We start from the raw sequence: 24,996 nt of genomic DNA, 5'->3' as shown, positions 1-24,996 counted from the left end.
GGCAGTTCTCCTTGATAATTTCTTGAAAGATGGTATCTAGGCTCTTTTTTTGATCATGGCTTTCAGGTAGTCCAATAATTTTTAAATTATCTCTCCTGGATCTATTTTCCAGGTCAGTGGTTTTTCCAAGGAGATATTTTACATTGTCTTCCATTCTTTCATTCCTTTGGTTCTGTTTTATAATATCCTGATTTCTCATAAAGTCACGAGCTTCCTCTTGCTCCAATCTAATTTTTAAAGTAGTATTTTCTTCAGTGGTCTTTTGGACCTCCTTTTCCATTTGGCTAATTCTGCCTTTCAAGGCATTCTTCTCCTCATTGGCTTTTTGGAGCTCTTTTGCCATTTGAGTTAGTTTATTTTTAAGGTGATGTTTTCTTCAGTGTATTTTTCAGTATTTTTTTGGGTCTCCTTTAGCAAGTCATTGACTTGTTTTTCATGGTTTTCTTGCATCCTTCTCATTTCTCTTCCCAATTTTTCCTCTACTTCTCTAACTTGCTTTTCCAAATCCTTTTTGAGCTCTTCCATGGCCTGGGGCCAGTTCATGTTTTTCTTGGAGGCTTTGGTTGTAGGCTCTATGACTTTGTTGTCTTCTTTAGGCTGTATGTTTTGGTCTTCTTTGTCATCAAAGAAAGAATCCAAAGTCTGAAACTGAATCTGGGCGCGTTTTCGCTGCCTGGCCATATTCCCAACCAACTTGACCCTTGAGTTTTTCAGTGGGGTATGACTGCTTGTAGACTAACGAGTTCTATGTTCCACGTTTGGGGGGGAGGTGCCAGCTCTGTCAGAGCCACACTCCTCCTTCCCCAAGGACCCCCAGTCCAGACTGGGCTTAGATCTTCAGCAGGCTGTGCACCCCTGCTCTGATCCACCACTTAATTCCTCCCACCAGGAGGGCCTGGAGCCGGAAGTAACAACAACTATAGCTGCCCCACCTCTGCTGCCCCTGGGGCTGGAAGCAGAACCGCGAACTCCTTCCACTCCTGCAGCTTTTCCCACTAACCTTCTCCGCAGTCTTTGGTTTTTGTGGGTCGAGGGGTCTGGTAACTGCCGCAGCTTACATATTCAGGGCGCTAGGGCCCCCTCCGCCCGGATTCTGGTCTGGATGGTCCATGCTGCTCAGGCTGGGCTCTGCTCCACTCCGTTCCCAGCTCCCAGCTCCCAGCTCTGAGTTCCGTGTGGGATAGACCTCACCCAGAGACCATCCAGGCTGTCCTGGGCTGGAGCCCTGCTTCCCTCTGCTGTTCTGTGGGTTCTGCCGTTCTAGAATTGGTTCAGAGCCATTTTTTATAGGTTTTTGGAGGGACTCGGGTACTGAGCTCACTCTAGTCCCTGCTTACCAGCCACCATTTTGGCTCCCCGTGACATGTAATTTTAAGGTACAAGATAAACTCATGATTGTTATTTCTTTTTTATTCTGAAGGGGGGAAGGTAGGGCAATAGGTGGTAAGTCACTTGCCCAAGGTCACACACTGGTGAACGTGTCCTGTGTCTGAGGCTGGATTTGAACTCTGGAGGGGCAGAGCCAAGATGGTGGCTGGAAAGCAGGGACTAGCATGAGCTCCTCACCGAGTCCCTCCAAAAACCTATAAAAAATGGCTCTGAACCAATTCTAGAACTGCAGAACCCACAAAATAGTAGAGGGAAGCAGGGCTCCAGCACAGGACAGCCTGGATGGTCTCTGGGTGAGGTCTGTCCTGCACAGAGCTGGGAGTGGAGTGGAGTGGAGCAGAGCCCAGCATGGGCGGCGCAGACCAACCAGACCAGGAGCTGGGTGGAGCATGCCCTAACGCCCTGAGTTGCAGCAGTTACCAGACTTCTCAACTCACAAACACCAAAGACGGTGGAGAAGGTTAGTGGGAAAAGCTGCAGGAGTGGAAGGAATTCGCAGGTCAGCTATCACCCCAGGGGCAGCAGAGGTGAGGCAGCTACAGAAGTACAGCTGCAGTTGCTTCTGGTCCCAGGCCCACCTGGTGGGAGGAATTAAGTGGTGGATCAGAGCAGGAGTGAAGAGTCTGCTGAAGATCGAAGTCCAGTCCGCATTGGGGGTTCTTGGGGAAGGAGGACTGATGGTGTGGCAGAGCTGGCACATCCCCCCAAGCTTGGAACATAGTTCTCTTAACTCTACAAGCAGTCATACCCCACTGAAAAACTCAAGGATCAAGTTAGTTGACTACGAACATGTCCAGGGAGCGAAAACGCACCCAGATTCAGTCTCAGACTTTGGAATCTTTCTTTGGGGACAAAGAAGACCAAAACATACAGCCAGAAAAAGTCAACAAAGTCAAAGAGCCTACAACAAAAGCCTCCAAGAAAGACATGAACTGGTCTCAGGCCATGGAAGAGTTCAAAAAGGATTTGGAAAAGCAAGTTAGAGAATTAGAGGAAAAATTGGGAATAGAAATGCATGAAAACCATGAAAAACAAGTCAATGACTTGCTAAAGGAGACCCAAAAAATACAGAAAAATACACTGAAGAAAACATCACCTTAAAAATAGACTAACTCAAATGGCAAAAGAGCTCCAAAAAGCCAATGAGGAGAAGAATGCCTTGAAAGGCAGAATTAGCCAAATGCAAAAGGAGGTCCAAAAGACCACTGAAGAAAATACTATCTTAAAAATTAGATTGGAGCAAGTAGAAGCTAGTGACTTTATGAGAAATCAAGATATTATAAAACAGAACCAAAGGAAAGAAAAAATGAAGACAATGGATTTGAACTCTGGTCCTCCTGACTTCAGGGCTGGTGCCCCAATGATCATGGTTTCTTAATGGGGAAAGGAAACCCCAAATTTTATATCCATTACTTTACTTTCTTCCCACCAGATACCAATTCCACAATAAACATATATAGCAAAGATACCAATCTATCCATGTAGATAGCAAAACAGAAATCAGAGAAAATGAACATGAGAATATATACCAGGCAATACACAGTGAAAAATTTCTCCAATTAGGAGCAAAATGAGAGAGGGATAGAGAGAGAGAGAGAGAGAGAGAGAGAGAGAGAGAGAGAAACAGAGACAGAGACAGAAAGAGAGACAGAGATAGAGAGAGTCAGACAGACAGAGGCAGACAGACAGAGGCAGACAGAGACAGAGACAGAGGCACAGAGACAGACTCCAATATCACCAAAAGGAAGAAATCACCCAAAGTTTCTAGTATAGCAAATAAAGAATAACAACATGATTGAAGGTCTACATGTCGGCTTCTCATCAGTCTTTTTCTCCCTTATGCTGTCTGAAGAGGGATTGGGCATTGTCCATCTTCTCTTTCTAAGCTGAAAGCCAAAAGATCCTGAAGCCACTGAAGACCTCAAAGAGACTGTGGTTTTTTTTTTGTTGTTGTTTTGTTCTGTTTTCTCTCCTACTCTTCCCAACTTTTCCCCATCACTGATACAAGTGGGGGAAATTGATCTCCTCCAATGAGAGGAGTCCCATACTAATGGGCTTTGGAGTTTTGGAAACATATAAAGCATGCCTGAAGAAATAACAGGAAACAAGGGGCACAAGCCAGTTTTAGTGTCTACTAGGTACCATGTAACTATCTAAACAGGATTTAGGCATATTTCTGAAGACAAACTAGTTGACAGAATTTGGAGCAATCACAAAGGTATTGAAGCAGACAAATGTTAAAACAAGGAGAAACTCTTTCTGTGTACAGATCATCAACTAATCATTAAATTGGATGGGAACTGGAAACTGGGAGAAAAGGTAAAGGAAAACCCAAAATTCAGAGGTCACTCAGCACCCACTTCACTAAGTTGTTCAATATAAGTTAGGACAAAGATATTAAGTATACACATGCTTTTTGAATGAGCAATGAATAAAATCAGAAATTAGCCAGAAAAGGCATTAGAAAGTGAGAAAGTTTCATGTATTTGCAGATGCTGAAATTGGTAGTTTAGGATAAAATTCTAAACCTGTGTCACAATAACTATAGCATTTTCTCTATTACCACTTTTGCCTCTTCATTTGTAGCTCTATTCACTTACCATGGCACAATTGTAGCATTGACTTTTACAAGATTTTAAGCTCCAAATTTTTCTCCCTCCTTCCCTCCCCTCACCTCTTCCTAAGATTGTAGACAATTTGATATAGGTTATACATGCATTTACTGTCTATTTCCCGCCATCCTATTTTTCTCGGTGCCTTAAAAATTGTCTACTTACCCAACCCTGGTCTGATTACTGCAGCAGGTAGGGATCCCACCCTATGGTCAAAATACTATATACATATATATATATGTATATATATATATGTATATATATATACATATATACATACATATATATATAGTATGTATGTGTGCATGTATATGTATGTATGTATATTATATACACAAAAAAACCTTTTGCAAAGATGATTCCACTCACCATCAAAACATGGAGTGGGTGCATACTTAGAGACAACACAAAATCCAGTAGACCTAAAAGATGAACAGCATTTCTTGCAAGAGAACTCAACAGGCATCCCATAAAAATAGCAGCTCTGGGTGAAATAAGACTAGCAAATGAAGCACAGATTACTGAAGTTGGAGTTGGAGTCACTTTTTTTCTGGAGTGGCTGAAGTGAAGCGGAATGCAGTGAAGTTAGTGTAAGTTTTGCAATAAAAACTAATCTAGTAAACAAGCTTGTATGACTACCAAAAAGAGTGAACGAGAGACTCAAGACAATGTGATTGCCACTTGCAGGAAAATGCCATGCCATCATCATCAGTGCCTATGTTCCCACCATGAGGAACCCTGATAAGGTCAAAGAAAAATTTTTGTGAAGACCTTGAGGTTCTTATGATCAATGTGCCAAAAGAGGACAAGTTTATACTTTTAGATGATGTTAATGCTAGAGTAGACTCAGACTATCAAACATTGCAGGGAGTCCTTAGGAAGAATGAAGTTGGAAACAGAAATAACAATGGTCACTTACTGCTGAAGATGTGTGCATCTCATTAGCTTATTGTCACCAACTCTGTCTTCCATTTACCTAAATGCAATAAACTGTGATTGTAAGGAGAAGAGACAGAGAAGATGTGAGAGTGACAAAGGCAATGTGTGGTGCAGAGTGCTGGACTGATCATAGACTTGTCCTCTCCAAGCTAAATATCTGCATTCACCAAATGATGTAACACCAAGACAAGAAATCTGCCAGAAGACTTAATGTCAGCAGATTAGAAAGCTTCTCTGAGCAACAGTTTGTTGTTAACTTGGAGGGAAAGTTGAACCAATACACATCTGGCAACAGAAGAGCATAAAAGGAGTGAGCAGATTTCAGAGATTTGGTGTACAGGACTGCATTTACTCATCTGGGTCAGAAAACTTGGAAATTTCAAGACTGGTTAGGTAAAAATGATGGGGAAATCCAGAAGCCGCTAAATGAAAAATGAGAACTCCACAGGGTTTATCAGCAATATAGTTCATGCATCTCTAAGGCAGCATTTAATTCCACCAAAAGTACAGTATAAGTGAAGCTTAGCATGATGCAGGATTCTTGTCTCAGTAAGAAGGCAGATGAAATTCAGTTTTATGCTGATAGTAACAAGCCAAAGCACTTTTATGATGCCCTGAAGGCTATTTCTGGGTGAAAGACCTATGGTGCATCTCAAACACTCATTGCTGATAGAGCCACATTGATTAATGATAAGGACATGATCCTAGAGCAATGAGGTGAATGCTTCCATAGTGTTTTTAACAGACCATCATTAATCAATGCTGAAGCCACTGACTGTTTACCTCAGGTTGAAGTCAATCCCTCCATGGCTGAAGTTCCAATTGAAGAAGAGATTTTGAGTGCCATTAGGCTCCTCTCCTTTGGCAAAGCATCTGGTGCTGATGCTATTCCAGGTGAGATTTACAAGGAGAGGGGTCCATTGCTCACATATGACAAGAGGAGGCTATTCCCAGGAGGTCGATACCTCCATTCTCCATCTCTATAAAGGTAAAGGAAATAGATTGCCCTGTGACAGTCAAAGGTGGGACTCTTTCTTAGTCACTGCTGGAAAGATTCTTGCCAGAGTCCTCCTTAATAGACTCATCCTTCACCTGGAAGATGGTCATCTACCTCAGAGCCTGTGGGGCTTCAGAAAGGGTCAAGGAACAGTCAATATGATGTTTGTTGCCCAATAACTCTGGGAGAAATGCTAAGAGCAGAACGGAGGTCTGTATGTAAAATTTATAGATCTGACCAAGGCCTTTGATAATGTCCATCATGAGACCTTATAGAAAATTATGTCAAAATTTCTTGCCTGGAAAAGTTCATCAGTATTGTAAGTCAATTTCATGATGGCATCCTTCCCAGGTTCTAGATGATGGACAATGTTCTCTCACTTTTCCATCACCAGTGGAGTGAAACAAAGCTGTGTGCTTGTTCCCATGCTTTTTAGCACTGTGTTTTCAGTCATGTTATGAAACATCTTCAATGAAGATAAATATGACATCAAGGACAGATAATACACTGATAGTGAATTCTTCAACTTGAAAAATCTACAAGCCAAGACCAAAGTGGAGGGATTGTTGGTGCATGATGTTTTGTTTGCAGATGATTGTGTCCTCCATGCAGCCTCTGAAGCTGAGATACAATGAAGGATGCATCAATTATCTATTGCTTTTGCTAATTTTGGCATAACAATTAACACCAAGAGAAAACAGGTGCTCTATGAGCCAGCACCACCCCATCCATATATGAAACCATTGGTTACAGCAAATGGAGAAGTTTTGAGTGCTGTGGATAAATTCATTTACCTTGGAAGTATACTTTCTGGGGATGTACACAATGATAATAAGGTTGACACACACATTTCCAGAGGGAGCTCAGTGTTTGGGAGGCTCCAAAGGAAAGTGTGGGAGAGGAAAAGGTATTAGACTGACTACTAAACTGAAGGTCTGCAGAGCTGTTATGCTGACTTCATTGTTGTATGCCTGTGAAACCAGGACAGTATACCAATCACTTTCCTTTGAATTGTCTTATGATGACCTTGAAGATCACCTGATCAGATAAGGTACCAGACACTGAGGTCTTTTCTCAAGCTAAAATGTCAAACATTCAAACTCTGTGGTAGAGAGTACAACTGCAATGGGCTGGCCACATTGTTCGAATGTTAAACATGCACTTGCCAAAAAATACTCTTTTATGGAGAACTCACACAGGGCAAGTGCTCACATGGTGGTCAGAAGAAGCAATACAAAGACACTCTCAAAGTCTCTCTTAAGAACTGTGGAATTGCTTGTGTAACATGGGAGACACTGGCACAGGACCACCACGCATGGCGTGCCCTCATCAGAAATGGTGATGTGCCCTATAAGCAAAGCAGAATTGAAGTAGCTCAAAAGAAATACAAGATGCCCAGATATAGAGAATATACTCCAAATTTTCTTATGGACCTTTTGTGCCTGACCTGTGGTAGAACATCTGAGCTTCTATTGGTCTGATCAGCCACAGTTGGACACACTGTAACTTGACTCTAACATAGTGATGTCATTTTCAGCCCTCCTTGAGAACTAAGGACAACTAACCAACCAGCCAACTATTTGTGGTACAATTTTTAAGAATTACAAGTATCATCTTCCCATGTAGGGATGTAAACAGTGTAGCTCCATTGAATCCCTTGTATTTTCATTTCCCTTTTTATGCCAGTGTACTTTCCAGAGATGTCTACATATATGATGAGGTTGGTAATACAGTGTCAGAGCTAGTTGAGGGCTCTTCAAAGGACAATTTGGAAGAGAAGAGTATCAAACTGAAGGCCTGCAGAGCCACTGTATTGCCCTCGTTGTTGTATGCCTGCGAACTGGACAGTTAACCAGTAGCATACCAAGTAACTGAATCATTTCTATTTGAATTGTCTTAGAAAGATTTTCTAAAGATCACCTGAAAGATGAGGTATTGTACACTAAGGTCCTTTCTTGAGCTGAACTTCCAGGCCTTCAAACACTACTTCAGAGAGTTCAACTCTGATGGGCTGGTCCCATTGTTTGAATGCTGAACATGCTTTTGCCTACAGGACTATTTTACGAAGAATTTCTGCAAGGCAAAAACTCATACAAGATCAGAAGAAGTGATAGATGGATACTCTCAAGGTCTCTCTGAAGAACTTTAGAATAGATTATGAGACATGGAGACATTGGGACATGATCCCTCAGCCTGGCATGCCTGCTTTGAAGAAGGCCCTGTGTTCTATGAGCAAAGCAGAATTGCAGTAGCTTATGCAGTGGGATGTGCAAATTTAGAAATATTTCCTTTCCAGATGTTCATATATCCTAATTGTGCCTGAACTGTGGTAGGACCTTTTGAGCTTGTATTTGTCTGATCTGCAATAGTTGAACACATTGTAGACTGACCCTCACATAGTAGTTTCACTTTGGTTCTCTTCAAGTATGAAGAGTATGCCCGTTTTTGTTCATTTTCCTCTCTCACTTTTTTTACATGTATTTTCTAAGGTTTTCTATATGATGATATTTTACATGCTTTTTCAAATATTTTGAATAGTTTGCAGAAGAACAAGGGCAAACCATCACCAACTATCAAAATAGTTTTCATTCATTAATAATCAGAGAAAGACAATTAAAACATTTGGAAAAATTATATTTTAGGCAGAGCCAAGACGGTGGAATAAAAGCAGGGACTTGCTTGAGCTCACCCCCAAATCCCTCCAAACACCTGTAAAAAATAACTCTAAACAAATTCTAGAGCTATAGAATTGACAAAATGACAGAATGAAACAAGTCTGCAGCCCAAGACAGCCTGGAAGATTGATGGCAAGGGTCTATCTCACAGGGCTGGGAACAGAGCACAGCCCAGCATGGGCCATGCTGGCATAGACCAGGTCTGAGCAGACCTGGCAGAGCAGGCCTCAGGGCACTCAATCACTGGCAGCTGAGGCAGTTTCCAGACTTCACCACTCACAAGTGTCAAAGACAACTTAGCAGGTCAGTGGAAAGACCTGTTGGACCTTAGTGAGAGAAGAGCATAGTCAGGCCCAGTTAGAGGGTGGCAGAAGTGGTAGCTCCAATCCCACAGATGGTAGATGGGGAGATCAAGAAGCTGATCAGAGCAGGAGTGCAGGGATCTCTTTGCTGTCACTGAGGCAAGATTCTCTTTCTTTGCCCTGCTTGGATCTGGATCACAGTCCTAGTTGGTGGTCTTAGGGTGAGGAGGAGAGCTGGTTTGTCAGAGCTTGTAGTGGCTATGGAAAGGGAGTCATCATGGAAGTTCCAAGGAGGAAGAGAGTGCTTGAGGTCACTCACAGAGCAGAGCACAGGCCTGGAGAGGAGCAAACACTTCTCCTTGAATCACACCACCTCAGAAGAACTGAAAATTTACAGGTGTCTGCAAGTAGCTCTGAAAACAGCAGAGCAACAGCCCTGAAGCTTGGGACAGAGCACTCTTCACTCTGGAAGCAGTCATATCTTGACAAAGAGCTCAAAAGGCAAGTAATTGGCCGGGAAAATGAGCAGACAGTGTAAAATACTCACATTAGGGACAGCCAGGTGGTACAGTGAGTAGAGCACTGACCCTGGAATCAGGAAGATCTGAGTTCAAATATGGGCTCAGGCACTTGACACACTTACTAGTTATATGACCTTGGGGAAGTCACTTAACCCCAATTGCCCCACATTCCCCCCTCAAAAAAACCCATATTATAGAATCTTACTTTGGTAAAACATACAGAGGAAGAAAACAAAGTCAAAGATCCTACATCCACAGCCTCTGAGAAAAATATCCATTGATCTCAGGCCATGGAAGAGCTCAAAAAGGATTTGGAAAATCAAGGAAGAGAAATAGAGGAAAAAATGGGAAGAGAAATGAGAGCATTACAAGAAAATCATGAAAAAGGAGGCAACAGCTTGCTAAAGGAGACCCCCCAAAATACTGAAGAAAATAACATGGCTAACCCAAATGGCAAAAGAAGTCCAAAAAGTCAATAAGGAAAAGAATGCTTTACAAAGCAGGATTGGCCAAATGGAAAAGGAGGTCCAAAATGTCACTGAAGAAAATGATTTCTTAAAAATTAGAATGGAGCAAATGGAAGCTAATGACTTTATGAGAAATCGAGAAATTATAAAACAGAACCAAAAGAATAAAAAGATAGAAAGCAATGCAAAATATCCCATTAGAAAAACCACTGACCTAGAAAATAGATCCAGGAAAAATTGTTTAAAAATTACTGGACTACTTGAAAGCCATGATCAAAAAAAAAACCTAGATATCATCCTTCAAGAAATTATCAGGGAAAACTAACCTGATATTCTATAACCAGAGGGTAAAATAGAAATTGAAAGAAGCCACTGATCACCTCTTGAAAAAATCCCCAAAGGAAAACTCCTAGAAATATTGTAACCAAATTCCAGAACTCCCAGGTCGAGGACAAAATTTTGCAAGCAGTCAAAAAGAATCAATTCAGGTATTGTGGAAACAGAATCAGGAAAACACAAGATCTAGAAGCTTCTATATTAAAGAACTAAAGGGCTTGGAATATGATATTCTGGAAGTCAAAGGAGCTAGGATTAAAACCAAGAATCACCTACCCAGCAAAACTGAGTATAAAACTTCAGGGAAAAAGTGGATTTTCAATGAAATAGAGGACTTTTAAGCATTGTTGATGAAAAGACCAGAGCTGAATAGAAAACTTGACTTTCAAATATAAGAATCGACAGAAGCATGAAAAGGTAAACAGAAAAGAGAAATCATAAGGGTCTCATTAAAGTTGAACTGCTTACATTCTTACATGCAAAGAAGATATTTATAACTCATGAGACTTTCCTCAGTATTACGGTAGTTGAAGGAAATATACATATATACATACACATACACATACATATACATGTACATGTACATGTACATTTATACACACCTATATGCATATATATATATGTATATATATATATATATGTATATACAGAATGCTAGTGTGAGTTGAATATGAAGCAATGATATCTAAAAATAAAATTAAGGGGTGAGAGAGGAGTATGTTGGGAGAAGGAAACAGGGAGAAATAGAATGAGGTAAATTATCTCACATAAAAGAGTCAAGAAAAAGATATTATAATGGAAGGGAAGAGGGGGGAAGTGAAAGGGAATTAGTGAACCTTATTCACTTCACAATTGGTTTAAGGAAGGAATAACATACACACTCAATTGGGTAACTTACTCTACAGGAAAGTAGAGGGGAAGGGGATAAGTGGGCAGATGGCAGAAGGGAGGGCAGATTGGGGAAGGGTGTAGTCAAAAGCAAACACTTTTGAAAAGGGACAGGGTCAAAGGAGAAAAATTGAATAAATAGGGGATGGGATAGAATGGAGAGAAATATAGTTAGTCTTTCACAACATGACTATTATGGAAGTGTTTTGTATAATGACACATGTATAACCTATATTGAATTGTTTGCCCTCTCAAAGAGGGTTGGCATGGAGGGAAGAAGGGAGAGGATTTGGAAATCAAAGCTCTAAAAACAAATGTTAAAAATTGTTTTTCCCTGTGACTGGGAAATAAAATACACAGACAATGGGGCATAGAAATCTATGTTGCCCTACAAGGAAGTAAGGGGGAAGGGAATAAGGGAGGGGATTAGGGTAATAGAAGGGAGGGCAGAATTGGGATGGGGTAATCAGAATGCATGCCATCCGGAGTGGGGAGTGGGTAGGGGAGAGATGGGGAGAAAATTTGTAACTTAAAATATTATGCAAATGAATGTTGAAAACTCAAAACAAATAAATTTATCTGACAAAAGAAAATTTATGTTTCATCTGTTTCTGTCAAAGTCATAAAAATTCATACTATTACCATTTATTATACAATTAGGGAATTAATAAGTAAAAATAAAAGCAATTATTAAGTGCTTACCACATGCAAACCCTTCCCTGGAAGGAAAGCTTGGCTAATATGGACAGCCTAATAAAAAGCAGAGACATCATCTTGCAGATATAGGTCCATATAGACAAACCTATGTTTTTCCTCTAGCAATGTATGGCTATGAGAATTGAACTACAAGGAAATTTGAATGACACAGAATCAATGCTTTTGAATCATGTTGTTATAGAAGACTTTTAAGAGTCCTTTGGACATCAAGGAGATTAAATCAGTCAATCTTTAAAGAAATTAATTTAGAAATTACTCACTGTAAAGTCAAATACTGAAGCTGAAGTTTAAATACTTTGGCCACATGAGAAGATGGAACTAACTGGAAAAGGCCCTTACTTTGGGAAATCTTGAAGACAAAAAGGAAAGGGGATGGCAGAGGATGAGATTGATAGATGATGTCACAGAAACAAGAAACATGAGCTCAGACAGACTTTGAGAGATAGTGCAGGATGGAAGGGCCTGGTGTGCTATGGTCTATGAGTTCACAAAGAGTCAGACAGAAGTGAATGCTGAATATCATCATCATTATCGCATGGAAAACTTTGTGCTCAGCAATACAAGTGGAAAAGGAAAGCAAGATAAGTCTCTGTTCTTAAGTTCACATTCTCATAGCAGGAAATAACACTTATTGGAGGTTTCAACGGCAAGTCACATAGAAAGGTCCTATGTTCCTTAGCGTATCGTGGCAAAGCAGATTGTAATGCACCTTTTATTGATATTTCTACGACAAAACCATTTAACAATGCTTGGATTTTGGTAGTGAAAACTTTCTCATTTGTGGCTCCTTGAGAAGGCATGGATGGTGGCACCTATAGAATAGCTGCCAGGCAAAAAACTTCAAAAATTGCTAGAAGTGGATAAATGTCTACAAAAGCTGATTGAAATCCAGATTTTCAATCAAATTTAGAAAACATGCAATTATTTGAAAATTATTTTTATGAACCAGCAAAGGTCTAGTAGAAAAGACACTGCATTAATAGTCATGATCTGGGTTCCAATCTCCATTCCACCATGAAATTGCTGTGTGCTGCTGGGAAAAAATAATTTCTTTTTGTTCAGTTTCCTCATTTGTAAAGTGAAGGAACTGAATAAGATTTCCAAGATCACTGTCAGGCCTGATGACCTCTGACCTTTTAATACAGGATAACTCAAAACATGACTTTAGATGTCCAAGATAATAATCATGATAATGATAATAATAGATAATAACAATAATAAAAGAGAATAATCATGACAATGATAATAATAGATAATAACAATAATAATTTATATAGAGCTTTAAGTTTTGCAAGGCATTTTACACATACTGTTTCATTTTTATCCTCACAATCACTCTTGTAAGTAGGTTGTATTGTTAACCTCATTTTACATATGAGGAAACTAAGAAAGACAGCAATTAAGTGATTTGCTCAAAATCACATAGCTAGCAAATTTTTAGGGCAGGGATTTAAACTTAAGACTTCTGAAATCTAGACAGAATGCTCCTTCCACTTCTTCTCTCAGCTAAATATCAGCTGTGAAAATGGAAAAATATTGGATATATAAAGAAATAACTTACCAAAAATATACAAGATATATGGCCAACCTAGTGAATGAGAGATGAGTCCACCCACAAGCAATATTGTGAATTTTCCAAGTAATGCACCTGATTTTAAGATAGAGAATAAGTGGTGAGTTATAGCATTGCAAGTAAAAGATTATGCAATCTACTGTGGACCATCCTTAATGGGGGGGGGGGAATGAATAACTAGTGTTTTTAAATATCACAACATTGAAATTAACTAAGAAAAAATTCTAAAATAAGTAGGCTTTGGAATTCAGGATGTCAAATTTAAGGTCCTTTTGTTCTAGTAACCTAAACATGGAATAAAGATTTGGAGTGGCTAAGAATGCAATGCAGATTCTGTGATTAAGGGTCCTTACCAGCTGCAGGAATTCCATTGAGTAGGCTACGTTCTGTGACAGGAGCCCATTTTTTCCAAAAAGAAGGTACAGCTGATACTACAGGTGCCTAAAGTGAAAATAAGTATCACTATAGTCATTGATTTCTAAACAGAATTGAATAATATATTCTTCTTAGGGTTACTTAGAAAATATCTTGTTACCTGAAAGATGCCTTGTATTCCCCGGATCAAGATGGTAAAAGGCATTCCCTGAACTACAGCAAATGGGGTTAAAATGGTCAGAAGGGAGGTCATCACCAAACCTATTACTAATGATTTCTTTGCTCCAAATATTCCAGTTAAGTAACCACTTGGGATGGATGACAATAGATTACCATAAAAGAAAGAACTAAGGACTATCCCCTGGATTTCTGGACTCCAGGCAAAGATGGGAACCTGTAAGGCAAGGATGGGTACCTGTAAGGCATGGAAATTTCATTTAATATGGTTCCCTTGTGGAAGAATCAGCAGTTCAGTCAATGCTTGAGAGTACGCAATAAAATAACAATAGAGGTAGGAGAGAATCAGTGAAGTTTAGGAGAGAGAGTAGTGGATTTGGAACCTGGGAAACAGGGTTCAAATCCCATCTCTGCTATTTACTACTTACTATAATTTAGACTAAATGACTTTTGATGCACTTCTATTTCTGAGATTCTGTGATTTTTTGATACTTGTGTGACCATGGTTAAGTCACATCTCTGTGCCTTAGTTTCTTCATCTGTCAAATGAGCAGGTTAGACTAGATGACTCTAAAGGTTCCCTTTTAGCTTTAAATCTGTGTGTTCTCTCCACTCAAACCTTCATCTACCCAGAGAAACATACCTATCTGTAAGCCCTGCCTCACCATTCCTTTCAAAATGATTACATAGAAAAATAGAGGAAAGTATGAGAAGCAAGGTGAGAAGGATCAGAGACAATAGAGTTGTGGTAGACTTTCTATATTTGCATTTGCTTGCTTTCTATGTTTTACTGCTTTGGGGAGTGTGCCTATCTAGCTATGGAGTCTCTGAGTGAAAGGTAAAGCCATCTTAGTCATTTTCTTAGCATAATTTCAAGTTGCTCCCACAATAGTGGATTAGTATGTGCCTGTCTTTTTTGGTAGACACTGATAGGGTACCACCAATATTAATAAATGGAATGGCATTATATGCTTAAGAATACAAAATAATCTTATACTGTGTATATATATATATATATATATATATATATATATATGCATATATATATATATATATGACAAGAAAATGTTTTTAATGTAGACACAAGATTATTATTAAAATTAAAAAGGAGAGGATTCTGGGAAGATGGTAGAGTAGGTCAGAAAATTGCAAGCTTTCTACATTTCATCCACAAATAAGATGAAGTAGTGCCTTAGGACAAACATAGAGCAGTAAAAATAAAAAAGAGTTGGGGCAGAACAGTGACCCTTCCAAGACAATTGGGGGAGAATGGAAGAAAAATCCTAGGACTGAGTTTTGGTCCCTGTGAAGTGTAAACACATCCAGGTTAGTTCCACCCAAAACAACAAGCAGCTCGAGTCCTGGGTATAATGAGGTTGGGAGGTAGACTTGACCCCAGCCTCAGGAATTTTCACCTCATGGAGAGTGTGGGGAGTTCAGCATTTGAACAGGGGAAGATTGAAGGAATCTCTGCTGATAAGGGATGCCAAGCCCAGCTATGCTGTAGCTGACACATGGCCCTGGGCAAGAAGGAACCAGCACAAGCCAGATGAGTGCAGAAGTAGTGGGGCAAGGATGCTGCTGACTGTGGGCGATTACAGGAGGGTAGAGGTCTTGGTTTCAGTTCCAGGCCAGAGGGGAGAACTGAAGGAATACCTAAGGCCAGAAGCACCATCCCCCATACCCTACCTAGGACTAGAAGTTATTACAAGAAGTTGCTATAAATTAAAAATAAAATGAGCAGGCAGAGGAGAAAGGACCCAACCATAAAAAAAAGTTACTATGGGAATAGAGAAAACCACAGATTGTCTTCAGAGGAGGATATTGAAGCAAAAAAAAAAAAAACATCTCTCTGACCCCAAAGAGTAATGTCAAATGGTCACCTGCCCAAAGAGAATTCATAGAAGAACTTTAAAAGGCTATAAAATCAAATGAGAAAGATAGAGAAATAATGAAAAATAAATAAGAACAATCCAAGAAAAACAAAAGACTATGAAAACAAAGCTAACCAACTGGAAAAGGAGATCCAGAATCTCAAGAAAGAAAATGACTCTTTGAAAATTAGAATAGGGAAAGAAGAATCCAGCAAAGTTATGAGACCAAGAAATAAAACAAAATATAAAGAATGAGAAAATTCAAGAGAATGTGAAACATCTTATAAGAAAAACAACTGACCTGGAGAAGATATCAAGAAGAGAAAACATAACAGCAATCAGGCTACCTGAAAGTCATGATCAGAAAAGGAGTCTTGATAGAATCAAACAAGAAATAATGAAAGAAAAATTTCCTGAAGTGTTAGAACAGGAGGAGAAAGTAGAAATAGAAAAAAAAATCCATTTGTTACCACCTGAAATAGGTCCTATGAGGAAAATCTATGGGGATATAACAGCTAGATTCTGAAACCCCAAGCTCAAGGAGAAAATACTACAAGTAACAAGAAAATAAAAACAATTTAAATATGGTGGAGACACCATTAGAATCATAAAAGACCTAGCAGCAGCTATACTGAAAGAACACGGGTCTTGGAACACTATACATTGAGAAGCAAAAGAACTGGGGTTTCATGATCTCAGATAACATCACAGCTAAAATAGACTTAATTGAAAGAGAAAAAGAGGGAAATTACACTATACGTCAGCCATATTAATCAATATTGTTTAAGACTATTTAAAATAACTATACAGTATAAGTTTGGGATGTTGGTGTGACACAGGAAATGACAAGGTGGAAGACAGAAAAATATAGAAAAACTTTGACCTATGAAGGAAGATGTTATCTACCCTCAGAGAAACAGAAGACAAACAAGGATAGTACTGTCTTACATAGATGCATATTAATGTATATTTCTACATATGAGTATGATTATAGATATATAAGTATATATATATGTGTGTATGTAAATGTATGTATATGTAATATATATGTGCATGTATATGTATATATGTACATATATATATATATATTTGTTGTGTGTTTATATGTATATGTGTGTGTATCCATGCTTAATTGTAGCATTCTTAGGGGAGGGGAGAGGAAGGGGGAACAAAAGAACAAAGTAAAAAGTGCACAGCAGAGAATAAAAGAAAACTTACAAGGAAGCTAAGAAAAGATGGACAGCTCTGAACACAACATATAGTGTTTATTATATAACCTTTCTTGAAATGGAAATCTATTGCTGTGTGTTTTGAATCCTCTCTTACATTCTGCTGTGCACATAGTGATGCTTTTTTTTCTTTTCTTATTTGTATTTAAGTTTCAGTAATTATGTTTAAAACAAACAAAAAAGTGGAGGAGGATGCCATTAGTACGAATGGCATGAAATCTACCTCAATCCTAGAAAATCATCACTGAAGGTTAGGTAAAAATCTGAGTCTGAGTCACAGGTTACCCAAATTGGAGCCAGCTGTTAACATCATGGCCTAATTGTCTATTCTGTAACAAGTAAGAAGATATTACTGAGTTATGACTAGTATTATTTTCTCTGTGACCTTGTAGAATCCTGTCATTCAGTTGCTCAAAAGTTTTTAATGGAAGCCCGTGAACTGACAAATCAAGCCCAAATTACTTAGTGTGCAAGACCTTCCACCATAAGATTTCATCACACCCGTCCTAACTTACATAACGCCTCTCCCTCATGTGTCCTATACAGCCAAAGAAGTCTACTTACCACCGTGCATTCATCTCATGCTTTCTTGCTTCTGCACCTTTGTTAATGCTGTTACCTGGACCTGAAATTCCCACCTCCTTTATTCTAAGCCCATTGCCAATCTACTTATTCTTCCAAATGCCATCTATTTCATCAAGTCTTTACTAATACCCATAGATAATAGAAATCTCTACTTCATCTGATCATAAAGACAATACTGTTGTGAAATACTTTGCCAACTTTAAAGTTCTGGTTAAATGTGTTATCGTTATTATTATTGTTATCTCATCTGTATCTTTGTAGTCTGATTCATTCTTATTTTATTTTGAAGTATATTTACAAATGTGCATGTTTTCCCTCTCCACTAGCATATAAGCTTTTCGAAGAAAGGCACCTTATTACATTTATATTTGTAGTACTTCTAGGATCTTACATAGCATATTACATATATTAGGTGATTAATAAATATTTGCTGAATGAATGGATAATGATGGATTAAAGAAGGAAGGATGTTGGATCTGTCATCAACTTACCCCTGGCAAGTCCTCAGAATTCCCCTCAGTGGAAAAATTGGATGGATCAGGGAGGCCTGTGTTATTTACCATGGATACAATGGCAATGCTCAGACTTCCTTGTTGTGAAACCGTTATCCAAATACATAAGGACAAGATAACTGCCAACTTATATCTCAATAAGCAGAACCCTTGGATAAGAGATCGAAACAATAGTCATAACACAATGTTTGTGTGAGCAGAGATTAATACTCATTTTCTTTTTTAACAACACATAACTCAGACATACCCTCAAAGGACCAATACTTTTTCTGTTTAGTGCTATATGGATTTGGGTTGGCATTGGGAAACTAGATGGTACAGTGGCTAGAGTCTTAGACCTGGAGTTGGAAAAGCTTGAATCCAAATCTAGCCTCACATATTTACTAGCTATGTGACATTAAGTAAGTCACTTAACCTCTATTTTCCTGTATCTACATATTTAAAGTGGAGAAATAGGATTTACCTGCCAGGATTGTTATGAGGATAAAATAATATGTCTAAAGTGCTTTATATTCTGGGAGCCAAGATGGCCGAGGAAGCTGGAAATTGTGCTAACTCTCCCATATTCACCTCTAAGGAGCCATAAAATAGTACCCAAATGCATACTGGAATAGCAGAACTACCAAAAAGATAGGGTGAAAAAATATTTTAGCCTAAGAAACTTGGAAGGTCAGCAGAAAAAGATCTGGCTCATTAAGGCAAAAAGAGAATACAACCCAGAACAGGAAACACCACAGCAAGTCAGGAGCAAGCCATGCTTCAGCAAGACAGCAGGAGATTCTGAAAACCAGTTTGGTGGAACAGGCAAATGTCAACTCTAGGATGCCCAAAGTACTTTAGCAAAGCCAGGTAACTGGGCATACACCAGTGCTAAGATATACTACTTGCTGAGGCATAGCTCCTGGCAAACAGGTGGAGGCCAGAGCCTCCCACGTGTGCATACACCAGCATGGGGACTTCTCATGTGCCTTGGCTCATCACCAGGTAAGATGTCAGACCCCTACTGCCCCCAACAGCAGCCATCCCTCATCCCACCTCCTCAGCATGACACCAGATATGAGGGTCCCCTTTGGGCCTTAGGGCAACATCAGTGCAGTACCAGTTAAATGACCAGGGCCTGCAGCTTGGCCCTGGAACAAGAAGCTTGGCACACTTCCCCTCCCAACTCTGGAGCAGAGCTCCAGAAAAGATAAGCAGAAAAAAACAAAACTAAACTAAAAACAATCTGATCATAAAAAGTTATTATGGTGACAAGGAAGAACAAAACAAACTCAGAAGTAGATAACAATGTCGAAACACCTACTGGCAAGGATCCAAAGAGAAATGAGAATTGGCCTGAAGTCCAGAAAGAACTCATGGAAGATCTCAAAAAGAAATTTTAAAAGTTAGTAAAAGAAGTAGCAGGAAAATTGGGAAAAGAAATGTGTGATGTGAAAAAAGAGTCAACAGCTTAGAAAAAGTCAACAACTATTTAAAAAATAAAATTGGTCAAATGGAAAAGGAAGTACCAAAGCTAATTGAGGAAAATAATTCCTTAAAAATGAAAATTGAGCAAGTGGAAGTTAATGATTCTATAAGACATCAAGAATCAATCAAGCAAACTCAAGAGATTAAAGAAAATAGAAGAAAATGTGAAATATCTCACTGGAAAAAAAAACTGACCTGGAAAACACATTAGAGAGAGATAATCTCAGAATGATTGGACTACTTGAAAGCCATAAGGAAAAAGGAGGGCATGGACATCACACTACAAGAAATTATCAAAGAAAACTGCCTTGATGTCCTGGAACCAGAGGACAAAATCTGCATTGAAATAATTCATTGATCACCTCTAGAAAGACATTACAATGAAAACCCCAAGGAACATTATAGCCAAATTTCAGGACTACCAGGTAAAGGAAAAGATATTACAAGCATCCAGAAAAACAATCTAAATACTGAGGAGCCACAATCAGGAGTACACAGGATGCAGTAGCTGCAACATTAAAATTAATTAAGGGATAAGAAAGAAGAGTACACTAGGCGCAGAATCAGTGAAAGGTAGAATGGGGTAAATTATTTCATGTGAAAATGTGCAAAAGATTTATCACAGTGGAGGAGAAAATGGGAAAATGGGCAGTGGATGTTGCTTGAAGCTTAGTCTCATCAGAATTGGCTCAAATAATCAGAAATAATATACACAATAAGTTGAATACATAAATCTATCTTCCCCAACAGGGAAGTTGGAGAGGAGATTAAATAAGGGACCTAAGGGAGGACTGACAGAAGGAAGGGAAAATGAGAGAAGGCAGTGGACAGAAACAGAACACTGGTGAGGAGGGAAAGGGTGAAAGGAGAGAGAGGACAAACAGGAGGAAAAAAAGAGAATGGGGAGGAGGAATACACAGTTAGCAACCATAACTGTGAGTATGAATGGGATAAAATTTCCCAGAAAAAAGAAGTGAATAGCAGAGTGAATCAAAAAAAAAATCCTTCAATATGTTGTTTACAAGGAATGCACTTAAATCAGAATAAAGATAAGGGACTGGAGCAGAATCTATTATGCCTCAGGTGAAATAATAAAAAGGCAGGGGTAGCAAGCCTGATCTCAGACAAAGCAAAGCGAAAATATGTCTAATTAAAAGATAAAGAAAGAAACTTTATCTTTTTAAAAGGAAGCATAGACAATGAAGTAATATCAATACCAAACATATATGCACCAAGTGATAGAGCATCTAAATTCTTTTTAAAATTTTTATTAATTTTAGTTTGCAACATTAACTTTCATAAGATTTTGAGTTTTAAATTTTCTCCCCTTCCCAGCATGCAATCTGACATAGGCTCTACATATACATTCATATTAAAGATATTTTCACATTAGACATGTTGTAAAGAAGAAATAGAACCAATGGGAGGAACCACAAGAAAGAAGGAACAAAATAAATAAACAACAAGTAGAAGGAACAGTATACTTCAATCTGCATTCAGATTCCATAGTTCTTTCTCTGGAAATATATGCCATTTTCCATCATGAGGTTTTTGGAGCTGCCTTAGACCCCTGCATTGCTGAGAAGAGCTAAGTCTATCAAAGTTACTCATTGCACAATTTTGCTGTTACTGTGTACAATGTTTTCCTGGTTCTCCTCACTTCACTCAGCATCAATTAATTTAAGCCTGTCTAGGTTTTTCTGAAGTCCACCTGTTCATAATTTCTTATAGCACAATAGTAGTCCATTACATTTATATACTACAACTTGCTCAGACACTCCCCATTTGATGGGCATCACCTCAATTTCCAATTCTTGGCCAACACAAAAAGAGCTGCTATAAATACTTTTGAATATGTGGGTCCTTTTCCCTTTTCATGATCTCTTTGGGAGACAGACCTAGAAGTGGTATTATTTGGTCAAAGGTTTTATAACCCTTTGGGCATAGTTCCAAATTGCTCACCAGAATGGTTAGATTAGTTCACAACTCCATCAACAATACACTAGCATTCCAATTTTCCCACATATTCAACATTTATCATTTTCCTGTTTTGTCACACTGGCCAATCTCATAGGTGTGATGTGCTACCACAGAGTTGTTTTGATTTGCATTTCTCTAATCAGCAGGGATTTAGAGCACTTTTTTGTATGATTATAGATAGCTTTAATTTCTTCATTTGAAACCTACCTGTTCATACCCTTTTATCATTTGTCAATTGGGGACTGACTTGTATTTTTATAAATTTGACTGCATTCTCTATAGATTTTAGAAATGAGAGCTTTATTAGAGACATTGGCTGTAAAAATCGTTTCCCAGCTCTCAACTTCTCTTCTATTCTTGCTTGTGCTGGTTCTGTTTGTGGATAATCTTTTCAATTTAGTGTAATCCAAACCATCTTTTCTGCATTTCATAATATTTTTTATTTTTTCTTTGGTGATAAATTCTTCCCCTCTCCGTAAATCTGATAGGCAAATTATCCCTTGTTTTCCTAGTTTGCTTATAATATTGGATGTTATATCTAAACTGTGTACCGATTTTGACTTTATCTTGGTATATAGTATAAGGTGTTGGTCTATGCCTAGTTTCTTCCATAATATTTTCCAATATTTCTCAGCAGGTTTTGTTAAAGAGTGAGGTCTTATCCCAGAAGCTGGCATGTTTGTGTTTATCAAACTGTAGATTATTATGGTCATTGACTATTGTGCCTTGTGCAATGAACCAATTCCACTGATCCACCACGCTATTCCTTAGCCATTACCAAGCAATTTTTTTTGAATTTCTTTATTTATTTATAGTTTACCACACACGGTTCTACATAGTTTTGAGTTCCAGTTTTTCTCCCCTCCCTCCCCCCTCCCTCTCCAAGACGGCATGGAATCTCATATAACTGTCATGTATAACTTCGCATTGAATTAATTTATGCACTAGTCAAGTCATGGAGAAGAATTTTGACCAATGGAATGAATCATGAGAAAGAAGAAACAGAACCAAAAAAAACCCCCAAAAACAAAAACAAAAAAGAAGCAAAAAAGGCGAGCATGTGGTGCGCCTCGATCTGTATTCAAACTTCGCAGTTCTTTCTCTGGATGAAGATAGCATTCTCCATCGTGAGTCCCCTGGAGTTATCCTTGCCCCTTAGGTTGCTGAGAAGAGCGCAGTATGTCAGGGTTGGTCCTCACGGAATCCATATATCTGTGGCTGTGCACAACGTTCTCCTGGCTCTGCTCCGCTCACTCAGCGTTATGTCGTGTAGGTTTTTCCAGGTGGTTATGAAGTCTGCATCATCCCCATTTCTTATGGCACAATAGTATTCCATCACCTTCATATACCACAGCTTGTTCAGCCATTCCCCAATTGATGGGCATCGCTTTGATTTCCAATTCTTAGCTACCACAAAAAGAGCTGCTATAAATATTTTTATACATATGGGTCCTTTTCCCGCTTGTGTGATTTCTTTGGGATACAACCCTAGAAGTGGCATTGTTGGGTCAAAGGGTATGAACATTTCTATAGCCCTTTGGGCATAGTTCCAAACTGCTCTCCAAAATGGCTGGATCAGCTCACAACTCCACCAGCAATGCAACAATGTTCCAATTTCCCCACATCCTTTCCAGCATTTATCATTTTCCTGTTTTGTTATATTAGCCAATCCGACAGGAGAGATGTGGTATCTAAGAGTTGTTTTGATTTGCATTTCTCTAATCAGTAGTGATCCAGAGCATTTTTTCATATGCCTGTAGATAGCTTTAATTTCTTCCTCTGAAAATTGCCTGTTCATATCCTTTGACCATTTCTCAATTGGGGAATGGCTTGTATTCCTATATATTTGGCTCAGCTCCCTGTATATTTTAGAGATGAGGCCTTTATCAGAGATACTAGTTGCAAAGATTTTCTCCCAATTTTCTGCTTCCCTCCTAATTCTTGTTGCATTGGCTTTTTTTGTACAAAAACATTTCAATTTGACATATTCAAAATTATCCATTTTGCATTTTGTAATGCTCTCTATCTCTTGTTGGGTCATGAATTCTTTACTTTTCCATAAATCTGATAAGTAAACTATTCCTTGCTTTCCCAAATTACTTATACTATCAGATTTTACTCCTAAATCATGAACCCATTTTGACTTTATTTTGGTATATGGTGTAAGATATTGGCCTATGCCCAGTTTTTGCCCTACCATTTTCCAATTTTCCCAACAGTTTTTGTGAAATAGTGAATTATTAGCCCAGAAGCTGGCCTCTTTGGGTTTATCAAAGAGTAGATTGCTAAACTTGTTGATTTCACCTACTTGTGTACCTATCCTATTCCACTGATGCACATCCCTGTTTCTTAACCAGTACCAGGCAGTTCTGATGACTGCTGCTGTGTAGTACAGTTTAATATCTGGTGTGGCTAAGCCACCATCTCTAGCATGTCTTTTCATTAATATCCTAGTACTCTAGACCTCTTGTTTTTCCAAATGAATTTTGTTATTATTTTGTCCAGCTCAGTAAAAAAATTTTTTGGTAGTTCGATTGGTATGGCACTGAATAGATAGATTAATTTAGGTAAAATTGTCATTTTTATTATATTAGCTCGGCCTAACTATGAGCAACTGATATTTCTCCATTTATTTAGATCTGATTTTATTCGCGTGAAAAGTGTTTCATAGTTATGTTCATATAGGCCCTGGGTTTGTCTTGGCAAATAGACTCCCAAATATTTTATAGTGCCTTCAGTAACTTTGAATGGAATTTCTCTTTCTATCCCTTGCTGTTGGGCTCTGTCAGTAATGTATAGGAATGCTGAGGATTTATGTGGGTTTATTTTATATCCAGCAACTTTGCTAAAGTTGTTTATTATTTCAAATAGTTTTTTACTTGATTCTCTAGGATTCTCTAAATAAATCATCGTATCATCTGCAAAAAGTGATAATTTAGTTTCTTCTTTTCCTATTCTAATTCCTTCAATTTCTTTTTCTTCTCTTATTGCTACAGCTAATGTTTCTAGTACCAAATTGAATAATAGGGGTGATAATGGACATCATTGTTTCACCCCTGATCTTATTGGGAATGCATCTAGCTTATCCCCATTACAAATAATGATTGTTGATGGTTTTAGGTAGATGCTATTTATAATTTTGAGGAAGGTTCCACTTATTCCTATGCTTTCTAGTGTTTTTAATAGGAATGGGTGCTGTACTTTGTCAAAGGCTTTTTCTGCGTCTATTGAGATGATCATATGGTTTCTGCTAGTTTTGTTGTTGATATGGTCAATTATGCTAATAGTTTTCCTAATATTGAACCAGCCTTGCATTCCTGGAATAAATCCTACCTGGTCATAGTGTATTATTCTCGTAATGAGTTGCTGCAATCTTTTTGC

The 24,996-nt window shown here is 38.5% G+C and overlaps 1 protein-coding gene across 1 annotated transcript in view; it reads right to left on the bottom strand.

Annotated features, from left to right (window-relative positions):
* The window catches only part of LOC118836678 (probable small intestine urate exporter), a 107,122-nt gene that overhangs the window by 44,859 nt on the left and 37,267 nt on the right, over positions 1 to 24,996 (bottom strand). Inside the window, exons 2-5 of the mRNA XM_036743900.1 lie at positions 18,148 to 18,317; positions 13,952 to 14,206; positions 13,770 to 13,857; positions 13,405 to 13,491 (exon numbers count right to left, since the gene is read on the bottom strand). Of these exons, the coding sequence (XP_036599795.1) occupies positions 13,405 to 13,491; positions 13,770 to 13,857; positions 13,952 to 14,206; positions 18,148 to 18,317 (600 nt within the window). The remainder of the gene's footprint in view (positions 1 to 13,404; positions 13,492 to 13,769; positions 13,858 to 13,951; positions 14,207 to 18,147; positions 18,318 to 24,996) is intronic.

Source organism: Trichosurus vulpecula, chromosome 2 (assembly GCF_011100635.1).
Source record: "Trichosurus vulpecula isolate mTriVul1 chromosome 2, mTriVul1.pri, whole genome shotgun sequence".
Classification (NCBI taxonomy): domain Eukaryota; kingdom Metazoa; phylum Chordata; class Mammalia; order Diprotodontia; family Phalangeridae; genus Trichosurus; species Trichosurus vulpecula.
This window is presented reverse-complemented; position numbering and strand designations above follow the sequence as displayed.